Source organism: Typopeltis vanoorti, chromosome 10 (genome assembly GCF_054136105.1).
Source record: "Typopeltis vanoorti isolate ZY-2024b chromosome 10, IOZ_Tvanoo_1.0, whole genome shotgun sequence".
Taxonomy (NCBI): Eukaryota; Metazoa; Arthropoda; class Arachnida; order Uropygi; family Thelyphonidae; genus Typopeltis; species Typopeltis vanoorti.
In genome coordinates this window covers 44,617,240-44,633,570 of record NC_143558.1, presented here as the reverse complement: position 1 = coordinate 44,633,570, position 16,331 = coordinate 44,617,240, and the positions used below count along the sequence as shown (strand labels likewise).

Sequence of the window (16,331 nt, the reverse complement as noted above, 5' to 3'; positions counted from 1 at the left end):
GATGCTTTGTTTGAAGGATACTTGATTAATAGGCTGGGAATGTTTTATGTATTGACTATTTATATATTCTCGCAAATTTTTCTTCTCTAACTTCATTAAGTTTAATGGAGATAGAGAAGAAGAACAATTTTTTACACAAATAATTGAAAAATATAACATTTAGCTAATAAACTCTCAAGCAGTTCATGTATGATGAAATGGATTTTCAATTTTGTAATTATTTAGCAGTCAAGATAAGCTATCACATTATGAGAGAACAGTTTTAATTTAAAATTACTTTCTCATAAAATGGAAGGTTATAAGTTGGAGGTAAGTGCATTCAACCAAACAGTTAGTCTTTCTTTGTAATGAATAATTACAAACCAATAACAAAGAATATTTTGCATTTTATATACAAAATAGTACATATATAGAAAGCAATGCTCATTATTTACAAGGAACTGTTTTCCGAGATAGATGACATTCAACTTTGATTCCTGTTAACAAGTATCCACCACTGCCACTCATGTTTATATCTGGATGAGTTCTGTCAGTCAAAATCTAGAAAAATAAGTAAGATAATCAGTTTTTAAAAAAATATATAATAAACCCTTTTTTCTATATAGTTTATCCAAAAAAAAGCATAAAACAAGGTTTTTTTTTTTTTTTTTAATATTTCAGTAATACTGCCCACTGGTTTCTAATACTGATGGATAACATACAGAAGCCATGTATAAATTGACAGTTTGTTTAAAGGGTTATGTATTCCTCACTCTATACTGGGAGCATGTTGTCAGTTACTGTAGCAAAATAGTGCATAATACATGTATATGGCTTTATATCACATCACTGCTAGACTTTTCTTGGATAACATACAATTGACCCTTGAACAACGCAGGGGTTAGAGGCACCGACCCCTGCGTTGTTCAAAAATTCGCATATAACTTTTGACTCCCCAATAACAAAAACAGTCAATTAACACATATTTTGTATGGTATGTATGTATTATATTCTTACAATAAAGTAAGCTAGAGAAAAGAAAATGTTATTAAAGAAAATCATAAGGAAGTGAAAATACATTTACAGTACTGTATTTATCAATACTGTAAGTTTACATTGTCTGTTTATAAGTTGAATCTTATGTCTGTCAGTATACCTACATCAATATTGTCTTACTAGATACAAAAGACTGTAGCTGTTATATGTATTACTAACATCAAACATCAAAAATGAAAAGATAACGTGAAGAAGAAATTCATATTTATTTATAAGTACAGGGGGTTCTCGACCTACGTCGTCCTCGACATACATTGCTTCGACTTTACGGCAGTAATCCCATAAATAATTTTAAAAATAAATTTCGACTTGAAGCAGCGCGACGTAAAATTCAAACATCGCGCGAAAAACTTGTTTGTGAGTGCAGTGGAAGAATACGCCGTTACATGGCGTTTGTTTGGGAGAGGTGGCGTCGCTTGGGTCCCAGCATACACTCTTTGGGTACCGCATGCTTTGTTTACATCTGCTCTCTCTTTTGTGTTTTTTTGTGACTTTTTACCCTTCAATATGGCTCCCAAACGTAAGGCAGACTCTTCCGATGGCAGTGTGTCGAAGAAAAGGAAAGCCATTATGTTAGAAGTGAAATTAGACATTATTAAAAGGGAGAAACGCCAACGAACATCGGCTGCGCATTGAATTTTCAGGACTATTATCAAGGATGAAGTTCACATCCTTGAACACGTGAAAGGATTGGCGCCCATGAAATTGACTGTGATTACGAAAAGATGGAAAGGCTTCTTGTTCTTTGGCTGGAAGACCAGCATCAATGGCATATCCAATTAGCCTCATGTTAATTCAAGAAAAGGCAAAAAGGTTGTTTGAGGCATTGAAAAGTGAAAGGGGGAGGGAAACGAGTGCAGGTGAAGAGTTTAATGCTAGTCAAGGTTGATTTTTGCAGTTTAAGGCTCGGGGCAATTTACATAACCTTAAGGTGCAAGATGAAGTTGCTAGTGGTGATGATAAAGCAGCTGGTGAGTTTCCTGAGGGGTTGGCTGAGATAATAAGGGGGGGGGGCTACAGTGCTCAACAAGTGTTTAATGTGGACGAGACAGGCCTATTCCATTAAGTCAGTCTCCCCCTTCCAGTGTGCAAGCCAACCACAGGATAAAAGGTAAAGAATTGTTTTCATTTTTGTTAATCACAGAATGTATGTCATTTTGGGGATTGTTCTCATTTTTATGTTTGTTTTTTTATTACAGTTTCATTTTTGTCATTTTTCTGTACTATACAGTAATTATGTTCTCCTTTTCATTTTCCTATGGCCTAGTTCTGTTTCATGATATATACGTATGACTTTAGGGTGTTTTTGGTTAGGTAAGTAACTTAGGCTATTGTAATTCTGACTTGCATCAAAAATCGCCTTGCGTTGGTCCGTAGGAACGGATCTCCGACGTAACACTAGGATTCCCCCCGTATAACAATTCATGCATTGATAATGAGCAGAAGCAATATGATTGCTTTGTGGTAGTCTATACATTAATGAATGAATCATTATAAAATTTTTATTTTATGCTAATTAATTTAAAATAACGATTAATTTTATACAGTTATGATTTAATACTGCATAAAGCAAATCTACACTTTTGTTTATTTACATTTCTCTCGACTGCAAATGGCCATATACAGTCTGTAAGTATTGATAAATTTTAACTTTTTATAATAGATTTGTGCATACTTTATGGTAGTAAATGATAAAATAGAATAGTGTTTACATATATTTTATGCATTCATGACACACCTAACTTTTTCTTAATTTTTGATATTTCTAAGCTATGCAGTTCATCTGCGAGTTTTTTAAATTATCACAAATCTCAAAAAGATTTTCCAATATATTTATTTAAAAAAAAAAAAAGGCGTATAAGTGGAACTGTGCAGTTCAAAACCACGTTCTTCAAGGGTCAACTGTATTTGTGACTTCGTTTGTCACCTATTATATGCTTAGTAAACAACACAGATAAAGGTAACTAAATTGAATAATTAATGTAACAGCATCTTCATGATACAAATTGTAATGTCATCACCTTCACTTAAAAAGAGTTGAATAATCATGTCAAATTCATGTAGATGACCTGCTCTCCTTTTTTTGCTTCTTAAATCCTGGGTAATCACAGCCATATTTTTTTTTTCTGCTGAAAGATGACAATTTTCCAAATCTTTATTAGCGTTTTTTTACTGCCAAACATGTTAAGATTTTTTAATGTTTGGATGGCACAGGAAGATTCCCTAAACAGTCTCACTGATAGCATGCATCACCTTCATAAGTGAAGGTGAAGCATGCTATCAGTGAGACTGATAGCATATTTCAATATCAAAATTTTCTTAATTAAGAAAAGTTGAAGGCCTTATTTACAGTTACAATTTGGTATAAGCAAGGTATGTTGATTCTTCTAGCTGTTCTAGGAAATATATCATTGCTTTTTATCACAGCGACCACCAAAAACCAGCTTCGCACAAATATGACGTTGCAAATGGAATTAAGATTCACTGAGCTTTACCACTTAGCAGCAGATATTCATCTTTTACTAATATCCAAAAGTCAATTCCATGCCACCAAATTTTGTCTTCAGTGTATTGTCGCAAGACAGCCCAATAAGATTTCAGCAAAAATATTGGAATGTTTTGCGGTGCCCCAGTTTGAGAACCATTGCTCTATACTTTGCTATTATTCACAGACAAGTTTTGCTGAACAAAACATTCACAATTACTATACTGATTGATCTGCAAGATGACTTTTTTTCCCTCTCTATTGCTAAAGAAAAATGGTGCTGTAAAAAACTTGAAGTTTATTCTAGGTCCTTATGCATCATTAATTTCAATAAAGCTTATTATTTCATCTAAATTTTTATTTTATTTTCACTTTTTTTCCACTCAGACATTTTCCTGTACAAAAAAGAAAGAACTCTAATATGCGTACACAGCAATTCTCTAATATAAAAGCAATAACAACTGCACAACAGTTATCAAGTATGACAAAGCACATAACTAAATGTTACTACTATTCTTAAAAAAAATAGAAATATTTACCTGGTATTTGCGTAACCAAGTTTCTGTTAGCTTTACAAAGATATTATCACCTCTAGATTTGATTTTGCTGTAACAGTCAATCAGTGGTGTTTGGTACATTGAAAAAACTGCAAATGGGCGGGATGGAGCAAGAAAATCCAGTAAACCTTCAAGAATATTAGTTGGATTATGCTTGCATATTATCATAAGCCTGTAGAAGAAACGCAAATATCCAAAATTAATTATTTAAAATATACTTATACAAAAATATAATGCAATAGAGAGTAGCCAAGAAATAAGCAACATTTACATTTCACAGAAAAATTTGTCTTTTTATATGAAACATGCAAAAAAAAAAAAAATTATATAACACACAAATGATATATCAGACAAAAACAACAAACCAACAGTTTCAGCTTTATCACTGTTTTATGATGAACGTTATCTCTGGATATGGCAAAACACTTCTACTATCAAATGGCTCTTGTGACTTTTATATGTACTATCTTTAGCCAGTGGTCCATTATTAAGTCTACAATACAGGCATTCCCCAGTCACATGGCATGTTAGGTTCCAGACCACTGTTATATAGTGGATCACTGTCCTCCCCCCCCCCCATATGCACACTTGTAGATGCATGTAATGATATAATAACATACTTAAAGTCATATGTGTGAAAATGATGTAAACAAAAAATTTAGAATAATATTCACAGATGAAATAAAAAAAGTTATTTTGAATAGCTTGGCTTAAGGACACGAATACTAACTTGTGTAGCACTTTTCACTTCACTTAAAACTTTATTTTTTTTAACAACTGTAACAATACACCTCCGAATCAAAATATTTGAATAATCAAAGAAAATATGTTGTGAATGATTCACAATTCTAATTTATTGCACAGAAAATAATTATTACCAAATATGAATTAGCATAATCTAAATCTACATGCTTGTAGATTATATAATCACGTAAACATAATTATATAATCTACAATATTAGAATATTCCAAATTTTTCCAATTGGTTTTGAGGAAAACATAGAAATAGCATATATTTCAGTAGCTGCAGGACTGACTCGTGTGTGAGGAATTGTTTGCTCATGGATTTCAGTTAATCATTTGCTAAACATGGGTTGAGACATATCACAGGCTAAGTAGTCTTATGTGATCACTGTATTTTTATACACAGATACATACATCTTCAAGGCCCACTCTTCCTAAGGGTTGTGGGGGCAACAGCTGCAAGAGGAACTTCCAATGGTCACGATCCTCTGCCACCAAGCGTAGGTGTTCTAGTGGGATTCCCAAACGTGTCCACCCAAGGTTTTGGATATAATCCATCCAGCGAGTCCTTGGCCTTCCACGTGGCCTCCCACCCTCTTGCTTGGCAAAGAGGGCCTAATGAGGGAGCCTCTCTTGTGGCATTCTGACCAGGTGCCTGTACCAGTGTAACTGTGATCTCTCAACTCGGAGAAGCAGCGGTTGAGTATTGAGGGTTTCCCGAATTGCAGAGCTTCTGACTCTGTCAAGTTTTGTCAGTCCCGCAACCCCTCGAAGGAACCTCATTTCAGCCGCTTGGATTCGTGTCCGTATTCTTTCAGTCATTACCCAACTCTCATGACCATAGGTGAGGATGGGGACATAGATTGTATTGAAGACAGCCAGCTTTGCCTTCTGGCTTAACTCCTGCTTCAATACTACCGAACGGCCAAGCTCCCGCAATATTGAGCTTGCTAAGCTAATCCGAGTATCTAGCTCTACGTCCCATTTTCCATCATTCGTGAATATGGACCCAAGATATTTAAACTTCTCCACCTGTCTCATTGGGACTCCACTTACATTTAGAGTGCACTGGGATGGTTGTCTTGAGACCACAAATGTTTCAGTTTTGGCCACACTGATCTTCATCCCGGCATCTGCACAAACAGCTACAAACCTATCCAGGGTCCGCTGGAGGTCATCTGTGGAAGAGCTAAGCAGAACTAGGTCATCTGCAAAAAGCAGACGTCCAATGCTACATTTTCCAATTCTGACACACACACACTGCCTCGGCTGTGCCTATCAATCCAGTCCATAAATATTATGAAAAGGAGGGGTGACAGAATACACCCTTGGCAGAGGCCAACGGAGACTGTGAAAGGTTCAGACTTTGTGCTGTTTACCCTGACACAAAACTCTGGGCATTCATATAGGGACTTGATGACAGCTAATAGTTGACCATCCACTCCATACTCCTGTACTACTCGCCAAAGCTTATCCCGAGGAACCTAGTCATATGCCTTCTCCAAGTCCACAAAACATGTGTAGACATTCTTGGCATATTCCCAAGATTTCTCTGAAGATTTGGTCAGTCGTGCTTCTACCAGGACGAAAGCCACATTGTTCTTCCTGGAACTTTGACTCAACTATGCTCCTGCACCGTCTTTCCAAGCACTTAGCATACACTTTCCCAGGCAGGCTGAGCAGAGAGATGCCACGATAGTTACTGCAATCCTTCTGGTCTCCCTTCTTAAAGACTGGTATTATTATGCCTGTCTGCCATTGCTTTGGTGCTTGCCCAGATATCCAAGCAGCCTGACACACTCGAGTCAGCCAGAGAACACCGTCTCGATTTAAGGCTTTTAGCATTTTGGACCAAATTCATCATCGCCAGCAGCCTTGCCCGATTTTAGCGATTTTATTGCTAAATGGACCTCTTCTGCTGTGAGACTAGTCATTGCCCCGATCTGCACCTCTTGGATGTTCACAACTGCTGGGCCACCCGGGTTAAGAAGGCTCTCAAAGTATTCCTTCCATCTGTGGAGGATATCCTTCTCGGTTGTTAAAAGTGCACATCAAAGGCCTTAATTGCCCTTGCTGTGCATGATTTCCTCCCTCAAAGGTGGCGGATGGGCTGCCAGAATACTTTGTTTGCATTTGTATAGGATGAGTCTAATCTTTCTCCAAAGGATTCCCAAGCCTTTGCTGTCTTTACTGCTTTAGCAGCAGTTTTTCGTGCCTCAGCATACCGCAAACGCATCTCAGGTGACCTGACTCTAAGCCATGTTAGGTAGGACTCCTTTTTTGCCCGGACAGTTTTTCATACTTCTTGGTTCCACCAAGGTGTCCTTTTCTCACTTCCCCTTGCCACGCCAAGCCGCTTTCTGCCACACCATGAGAGTGCAGAGGCAGTGACAGCTGTTCTGAACAGCTTCCATTCCCCCTCAACATCTGCAGTATGCTTGGGAATCTCTTTGAACCTGGAGGAAATGTCATCTGCAAAATTCTTCCTCACAGCCTCATTTTCCAATGTCTCCCATTTCACACGGTATAGCTGCTTAGGCCTACCAGCGTTGATGGTAGCATCTGGTTTCTGAAGCCGTAGAGTGCACACAACAAGGTGGTGGTCAGTTGACAATTCTGCCCCTCTTCTAACACGAACGTCCAACACTAAGGAAAATAGGTCTGATGAGACTATAAAGAAGTCAATCAGAGACCTTTGTTCTGGTGTATCCCTTTACCAGGTATACTTATGGACTTCTCGGTGCTGGAAGAAGGTATTCATTATGGACAAGCTGTTAGTACAGCAGAAGTCCAATAATTTCAACCCATTTGCGTTAAGGTCAGGGGCACCGTTTCTTCCAACCACACCCCTCCATGTCGGGTCATCTGTTCCAACATGTGCATTGAAGTCACCCATTAGCAGGACTGATTCCATGTCTGCCACCCTGTCAAAAGCAGCATCCACTTCCTCTAGAAAGGCAGAGTATTCTGACTCTAGATTAGGTGCATAGGCTTGCACCACAGCCAAATCATGGTTTTTCATCTGAAGCCATAACACACATACCCGTCCCCCCAATGGGATCCACTCAGCAACACAGTCTGACAGCTGGGGGCTTGTGAGTATCCCCAAACCCGCCTGAGCAGACATTGTTGGGCTCACACCAGAGTAGTAGAGCTTCCACCCCTTATCCAGGTCGACAGTTCCAGAGCCTCTCCTCTTGGTTGAAGAAAGCCCAACTAAGTCTAGCCGGTTTATATACAGATACACAACAAAAATATAAGTATAATAAAATGTGCTATAAAACAACTACTCCTTAAGGCCAACCTCAACAGTTTATAGCTAAGGAATTGAAATGTTCTCAAGCAAGGATGAGTAGAGTATTGAGACAGTATTCTAATAACTGGAGTTTTCAAAATAATTGCTGCAATAGCAGTCGAAAGATAATAACTACTTCAAGAGATGAGAGGAGATTGAAGAATATCGTGAAGAAAAACCACTTCCGAAGTGTAAGGTATTTTCACAGGAAAAGAAAAGAACTAGGTGTGAATGTGTCTAAATCCACAATGTTGAGACGACTTCACAAATTGGGTTTTAAATCACATGGCCTAAGACAAAGCCGCTTATGACTTCCAAACAAAAGGCAGTTAGAGTGTGATGGCATAATAAAGACCATTGTAGAGTCAAGAGGGCTGGAAAAAAGGGACTTTTTAGTGATGAAAGTATGTTTTGTGTGTCTCATGTTCATCAAGGGATAAGTGTTTTTGGCATCTTAAGCAAGAAGCATTTTATAAAAAATGCATGAAATGTTCGGTGAAATTTGCAACGTCTGTCATAGCATGGGGGGGGGGTGCTTAAGGGTCAAAGCTACATAACTGAGAGGAGACCTCCGCATTGCCTTAAAAGGAATGCGGAGAATTGACCAGGGCTTCTGACCTAATATTTGAATGGTTACGGTGTAAGGAGACTTGAGAAAGTGTTGCTGAATGTAATGGATGTGCAAATTCAGGGAAACTAGATTTATTAGGGGGGGGGGGGTAGATATACAGTCCTTAGGGAGGCAGTTGAATGTATGAATGAATATAATATACCCAAGCGAATAAGGACAACAAATCAGAGTGGGATAGTTAATTTAAGATCCCCATTAGCCCCAACCCTACCTTGATGCCTTATATTAGTATAAGGTATAAAGAGTTTTTGGCCATGGTTGGCACTTCCAGACCACAGGTTATTGGTATTAGTGAATCATGGCTGACTGTAGATGATATAGCTAGTGGGATTGAATGTTATGGGTATAGTGTGTTCAGGAATGATAGGGAGAATAAAATGGGGGGGGGGGAGGAGTATTGTTGATGATAGCTGATGAGCTACAGCCAAGGAGAATAGAAGTTGAATTGCAGGATAGAGAAAAGAGCACATTTGAGGCCATTTGGTGTGAGATTGTGGCTAGCAGAACAAAATATACAATTGGGTGCTGCTATAGACCAGGTGATGGAAAAGATGGTGGTGACAGTATGCACAAGCAAATAGAAGAAATGAGTGGAAGGAGGGTAATTATTATGGGAGATTTCAACTATGGTCGCATTGATTGGAGTGAGGAGAGGACACACGGGAGGAAGGAATTGGATTTTATGCGGTTATTAAGGGATAACTATCTGCGACAGCATGTAATGGAAAATACTAGGGGTCAGAGAGTGCTTGACCTAGTAATTACATCTGAGGATTTGGCTGTAACAAATATGACCACATTGCTACCAATTGGTGAAAGTGATCATAGGGTCTTGACTTGGGAGGTGGCTAAAGGTGTGGAATTTTCAATTAAGACAGGGTACATGTGGAATTATCGGGCTGGAAACTAGACAAGCTTAGGAGTTTGATTGGTTCAATGCCATGGCATGTACAACTGCAAGGACTAGAAGTTGATAGTACATGGGAGGCAGTTAAGAAGTGTTTGCATGAAGCAATGGCTGACTGTATACCTAGAGTCTGAATAATAAATCAAGTAAGGGCTAAATGGATGAATAACACCATTAAGCTTGAGCTGCAAACAACTATGGAGGGAATTTAAGGAGAAAGGTGACAGGCAGGCACATGAACGGTAACGAGTGTGGTAAGAAAAGCAAAAAAGGATTACGAAAGAGCATTGGCCATGCAGGCTAAAGAGAATCCTAAACAGTTTTTTAGATATGTAGCAAGTAAAAGGAAAAATGTACATGGCAGAATGATTTTAAAGAATGCCGATGGTAGGGAGGTAACTGAATCAGTTGATATAGTTGAGTTACTGAGTGAGCACTTTGCAAGTATATATCATCCAGGTGGTGACATTGCAGAAACGAATAAACCAGTAGATTATACGGGAATTGTGGTGAATGAAGTGGAAGTGAGTAGTCTATTGCATAACCTCAATGTCAATACATCCGTGGGATTGGATGGTATACCAGCTCGTGTCGTACGAAAACAGCTAAAGAATTGTCAGTACCCTTGACCATTTTGTTTAATGCGAGTCTCGGGTCTGGGTTAGTCCCGAGGGGGTGGAAAGAGGGGAAAATAGTTCCAATGCATAAAGGTGGTTCCAAGACTGCTGTTGTAAATTACCGACCGATTAGCATATCAGGAATCATTGTCAAGGTCTTAGAGAAATTAGTCAAGAAAAGAATGCAGGATTGGATAGATGAAAATGGGATATTGTATGGAGGACAACATGGTTTTGTGAAGGGTAGATCATGCCTCAGTAACTTGCTCACGTTTTATAACACAGTGACGGCTGAACTGGATAGGGGTAATGGGTTTACAGTGATACTACTGGACCTTGCCAAGGCCTTTGACAGGATACCACATGGAACCCTAATCAGTAAACTAGAGCAGATGGGGGTAGATATAGGGTTGGTGAGATGGATAGGAGGGTGGTTGAAGGAGAGATACCTGAGAGTAGTTTATGCAGGAGTGGAGTCTAAAAGACGGCTTGCGACTAGTGGTGTGCCGCAGGGCTCTGTTCTTGGACCACTGCTTTTCAATTTGTTCATCAATGATATAGGAAAGGATTTGAGAGGAAGTATTCACTTGTTTGCTGATGATGCAAAGTTGGGTAGAGCAATTGTGAGTGCACAGGATGTCAAAATTTTACAGGATGATTTGGATAGTTTGGAGGACTGGGCTAGGAAAAATGGATGTCAATTTAATGTGGCAAAGTGTAAGGTTATGCACTTTGGGGTGAAAAGAATAGCAGCAGTATATCGCATGCTGTGGTGGAACCGTACTCCAGGAGATTGATGAGGCCAGGGATTTGGGAGTGTTGGTGGATAGGGAATTGAAGTTTAGGGGACACATTGCAAAAGTGACTAAATCAGCTCATCAAATCACTTGGCTTCTGAAAAATACTTTAAAATGCAGAGACAAACAAGATGGGCTTGCAATTTGGGATTGCGAGCCCGTCCTCTTTAATTGTATTCTCTGGGATTGCGAGCCCATTCGAGCTAATTGTAGTCTTATTAGCTTAAACCAAAATAAAAAATAATGGTACAACGTGACGGAATTTCATGCCGGCTGAGGAGTCACCCAGTTAAACAAGGCTCCCCATTGTTTTCACCAGGGAACTAGGGCAAACAGCGAAAAGTCAACTACTAGAACAAATCCTAAAACCCACTCCAACTCAACATCACCAGAGTTAAAGATAGGTACTATCAACATAAGAAGCCTGAATAGCAAAGAAATGGAACTAGCTCAGGAATTGGATAAGTACCAGATCGAACATAATAGGGGTGACTAAAACAAAAAAGGCAAAAACTGGTGAGATCTTTCTGAGCAATAAATACAAAATGTTATATTCAGGCAATGAAAATCAAGGAAAAGAAGGAGTAGCCATAGTATTCAACATAAATATGAGGCTAATCTTCTTGAATGGCAGGCAGTCTCAAGTAGAGGATGTGGACAAATATGAGAATGAGGGAACTGGACAATGAGACTTATTTGTGCCTATAGTCCCACAGACGGTTCTACTAAGGTAGAAGTGGAGGAATTTTTTGATGCTTTAGAAAAAGCAACTGACACAATGAAAAAGGAAAAGTTGGTTTTTGTTGGGGATCTAGATAGCAGAGTCGGAAATGATTGTCAGACATACAAAAATATATTGGGAATTGGAGAAAAGAGCAAAGCTAATAATAATGGCAAATACCTGTTGGATTTCTGCTCAGGACATGGACTGGTTATTACTAACACAATGTTCCAACATAAAAATGTGCACAAATTCACATGGAGAGAAGAGGCTAGGAATAAGAAAAGTCTCATTGATTATGTTATTGTTGAAAGTGATGTTTTCTCCCTGGTGCAGGACACCAGAGTGTACAGAGGATTTAAAATTGGAAGCGATCACCATTTAGTCTTGAGCAGGATAAAATTGAATTTCTTATTGAAAAGAACATGTAAGAAAGTTTTAAAGCGAATAAAAGTTGAGCAGCTCTTAGATGTGAAATGTAGACTGAAATACACAAATATTATTCAAGAAAAAAATGAAACAGTTTGAGAACAGGAACCAAACTTTGGAGATTCATTCACAAGTCCTGAAGAAAACACTGACTGATTCAGCCAGAGAGGCATGTGGTGAGGTTGTCTGCAAGGATAGAAAAATCAGAACTACATGGTGGACACAGGAAGTTAAAGAGGCAGTGAAGGAAAAGAAGAAAGCATATCATAAGCTCCTGGCAAAAGTCAGCTTGTGCTCTTAGAGAATACAGAGACAAACGTAAGAAAGCTAAAACACCTTTTTTTAATGATATGTTCCAATACGTCAATAATGGATTCCATAAAATGATCAGTGGTTCTGCACCTGTGTTGTCTTAATGTTTAAAAGATTTTGTTTGGAATTTTTTTTTTTTTTAAATTAAATAAAAAATATTCTATTTTGTCCAGTCTGCAAACTAGAACTACTCGCCCTGGGCAAGCTTATTTGTCAAGCCTTCATTTTGACACTGATATGTTTTATGGCATTATTATTTTTAGCTAAGTAAGTTTTGTAGTTTATTACTGGTACTGAAAACAACTTTTTAATTAGAATGTTTGAAGATACACTTGGGTAGGTTTACGGATTATAACATGTTTTGATCATGTTTCTTTTCAAAATGAAACATAATTCTGGACAGCACAATCTATTAATTGTTGTTGTGGACCAGTTGAAAATCACTGGATTAAGGTATTAAATAGTTCAAGAATGGAATATTTCATTCTTTCATTTCATACAAGTTGTGCTTCAAATGTTAGAGAACTGAAGTGTGATTCTCTCTCTCCCTCCCTCCTTTCCCATAGACATTTCTTATTATGGTAAGTTGCTAATGTCCAATGTAATAGTAATGAATATTCCATACTAAACTATTTCACTTATTTAATACCTTAACACATTGACTGCCATGGCAATTTTCAGGATTCGGGTCTCAGAAGCCAATTTGATTTAATCATATCATATTATTCAAAACCCTAATTATAATGCATAGTAATCACCAAAAAATATACAGATTCAGAATGTGTTTTTTTGGAAAAAAAGGTCTCACGAGTTATCTTTAATTGGCATATGTAACAGAAAGTTTTTGCAGTAGCCAGTTAATTCGTACTCAGACACGCTTCGATTTGTCGTTGTTTTGCTAAAGCAGAGTTAGCGATATGTGTGTACGTTACATTTACTTCTTTCTTGAGTATTTTGTTTTATAATTATTATTATATATATTTATAACCCCATAATAAGGATAAGAAAAGACCACTGACTCGAGAAGAACCTGAGTACTACGCTAATCTAAGTGAGTCAGAATTTGACAAGAATTTTGCTGAGGATGGTTACAACAGTAGCGATTATGAACCTTCTGAGGATTCGAGTGAGGACAGTGAAGATGAAGTCGTCCCTGAGCCTGAAGATAATTCCGATACTTCCCAAGCAACATCAAATACGAACGATAATTTGTGGACTGAAATACAACAAGATCCTGAACAATTTATTTTCCAAGAGAACCACTCGTTCTCTAAGCACGAAATTGCAAAACTTCCATGAGTAAGAAAATCTCACAGGGCATCACAATGGAAGGACGTCAGCGTCGCAGAAATGAAAGATTTTATCGAACTTTTATTATTACAAATGATTCTTTCCAACAATAGAGCATTACTGGAGTAGAAACCCACTTTATAATATAATGTTTTGGCGATCATTAGTCGAAATAGATTCCAGTTGTTATTGCGTTATTTTCACTTTGCTGATAACCCAATACCATCTTCCGACAGACTATGCAAGGTAAGACCGATATTAAATCATTTTAATAATATTATGCATCAAAACTACGTACCAGATAAAAATATCTATATGGATGAATCAATGATGCTGTGGCATGGAAGATTAAGTTTCCACCAGTATATACAAAATAAAAAACACAAATATGGAATCAAACTTTATGAACTGTGCGAGTCCGATGGTCTTGTTGTGAAAATAAAATTTACTCCGGTAAATCTGAAGAAACTGACCATAATTTGGGTCACACTACATGAAGTTGTTTTGCACTTACTGGAGGAATATCTCAATCAGGGGTACATTATATATGGATAATTTTTATAATTCTATTACTCTTACGAAATTATTGACTGCACGAAAAACTTGTGTGTGGAACACTACGTAATAACAGAAAGGGAAATCCCATAGAGGTGTAAATTTAAAAAAGGGAGTTTTTTTGGCAGCGAAATAGCCCTACTATAGTATGTAAGTGGAGGTGTCAAGGTATCTATAGTAGAGGTGTCAAACCGCAATGGAAAATTTTCGATGAAACTAAACATAATTCGAGATTATAATAAGGGAATTAGATGGCCGAAAAAAATTGCATTACATATTATAGAAATATATATACACAATACGTTCAAATTTTTTCATAAAGTAACTAATTCTAATATAAAACTTATAAAATTTAGAGAAGCATTCGTCGAAGAATTGATTGGAAAAGAGATTCTACCAGTTCAAAGAAATTTAGATCGGAAGAAGTTCATTATTTAGAGAGTATCCCACCTACCAAAAAAAAAAAAACTGTGTCCGACAAAGCCATGTTGAATTTGTACCCAAGTTAAAAAATGACGAGAAACAGGTTATTATTGCCCAGCCTGCAAAGAGAAGCCAGCACTTTGTGTGGCAGGTTGTTTTAAAAAATATCACAAAAAATAAAATTATTCTATTACTTTGTATTTGATTTTCACTGCATGAATAAATTTTCTGTTCATGTATGCCAGTCTTGATTTTTTGTTCTCTTCCCAGAAGCCAACTATCCTTAGTTATGCTTATATATACTACGAATATACTCGCAGCTGTACAAAAAAGGCAAATCCAGCAACTACGAGATAACTCATAGTCAGCCCTCTCGGCCAGATCGCCTACTACAAATTATCTCGTAGTTGGCAGTCAACGTGTTAAGCCACAAAGTATGATCCACTGATGAATATGAAAAAGAAAATCTTACAGGACCTGACAACATCTTGTCAGATCTTTCAATGAAACAAAACATTGTAAAGCTATATAAAAAAGAAATGATAGTGACTATGAAACTAAAATTCAAATGCTAAAAAGCAGGAGTCGGCAACTTTCATCCAGAATATCTTTAGTTTTGGTTTTCATGCCACCATTATCATCTCTGATTCCCTTAACTGTAGTCTCTTGCCTCCACCTGTAAGCTTTTTCAATGCCCTTCAGAACATTCTGCCATCATCCCGATGTTTATCTTCTACAAAGTCTTCCCATGGCTTTGATTTGACTACTATACACATAGCTTAGGCTCTCTTAACATTTTTCTCTGTATTCTCTTATAGCATCTGCTAACTTACTTCCCAGGAAGAACTTTCAATATGCTCTCTTCTTTTCCAGGACTGACTCTTTAACTTCCTGAATCCACTACAGAGTTCTTATTTTTTCTCTATCCTTGCAGACAACTTCACCACATTCCTTCCTAGCTGAATTAATTATTTTCTTTGGTGTGTCACTAAGATTCCAGGATTTGGATTCTTGGTGGCAAGCAAACCCTTGTTTTTAAACCCCTTTCAATTTTTCTTAAATATCTGTATAATCAGGTCTATACAGTTCACCTGTAAAAGCTGCTCAACTCTAATTCTTTTTAAAACTTTCTAATATATTTTTCACAACTAGGTGATGACCACTTCCAATCTCAAATCCCCTGTATACTCATTCGGGTCACAAGTGAAGATATCACTGTCAATCAATGATACACAGTCACAAAATGACTTTTTTTTTTTTTTCATCTTCTCTTATTTGAATTTGTACATATCATTATGTTCGAACATAGGCATTAGTGATGATCAGTCCTTGTCCTGATTACTTTTATATTCCAGCCTCATTTTCTTTCTTTTTTTTGGTAGCTCTTGCTTTTTATCCCTACTCATCCATTATCGTTATTAGCTCTATATGCCTGAAATTCATTTCCTACCCTAATGAATACTTGCGCCTATTGTCTAGGACAACAGGCTCAAGTATCATTATCCAATTCCCTACTCAATTTGCTCAAATAAC

At 37.5% G+C, this 16,331-nt stretch overlaps 1 protein-coding gene across 2 annotated transcripts in view; it reads right to left on the bottom strand.

Annotated features, from left to right (window-relative positions):
• Window positions 1-366: 366 nt before the first annotated feature.
• The window catches only part of Trmt6 (tRNA methyltransferase 6 non-catalytic subunit), a 121,988-nt gene continuing 106,023 nt past the window's right edge, over window positions 367-16,331 (bottom strand). For both annotated transcript variants that reach the window (XM_090399789.1, XM_090399790.1), the window contains exons 8-9: window positions 4,060-4,249; window positions 367-540 (exon numbers count right to left, since the gene is read on the bottom strand). In XM_090399789.1, the coding sequence (XP_090255915.1) occupies window positions 427-540; window positions 4,060-4,249 (304 nt within the window). In that variant the 3' untranslated portion in view covers window positions 367-426. The remainder of the gene's footprint in view (window positions 541-4,059; window positions 4,250-16,331) is intronic.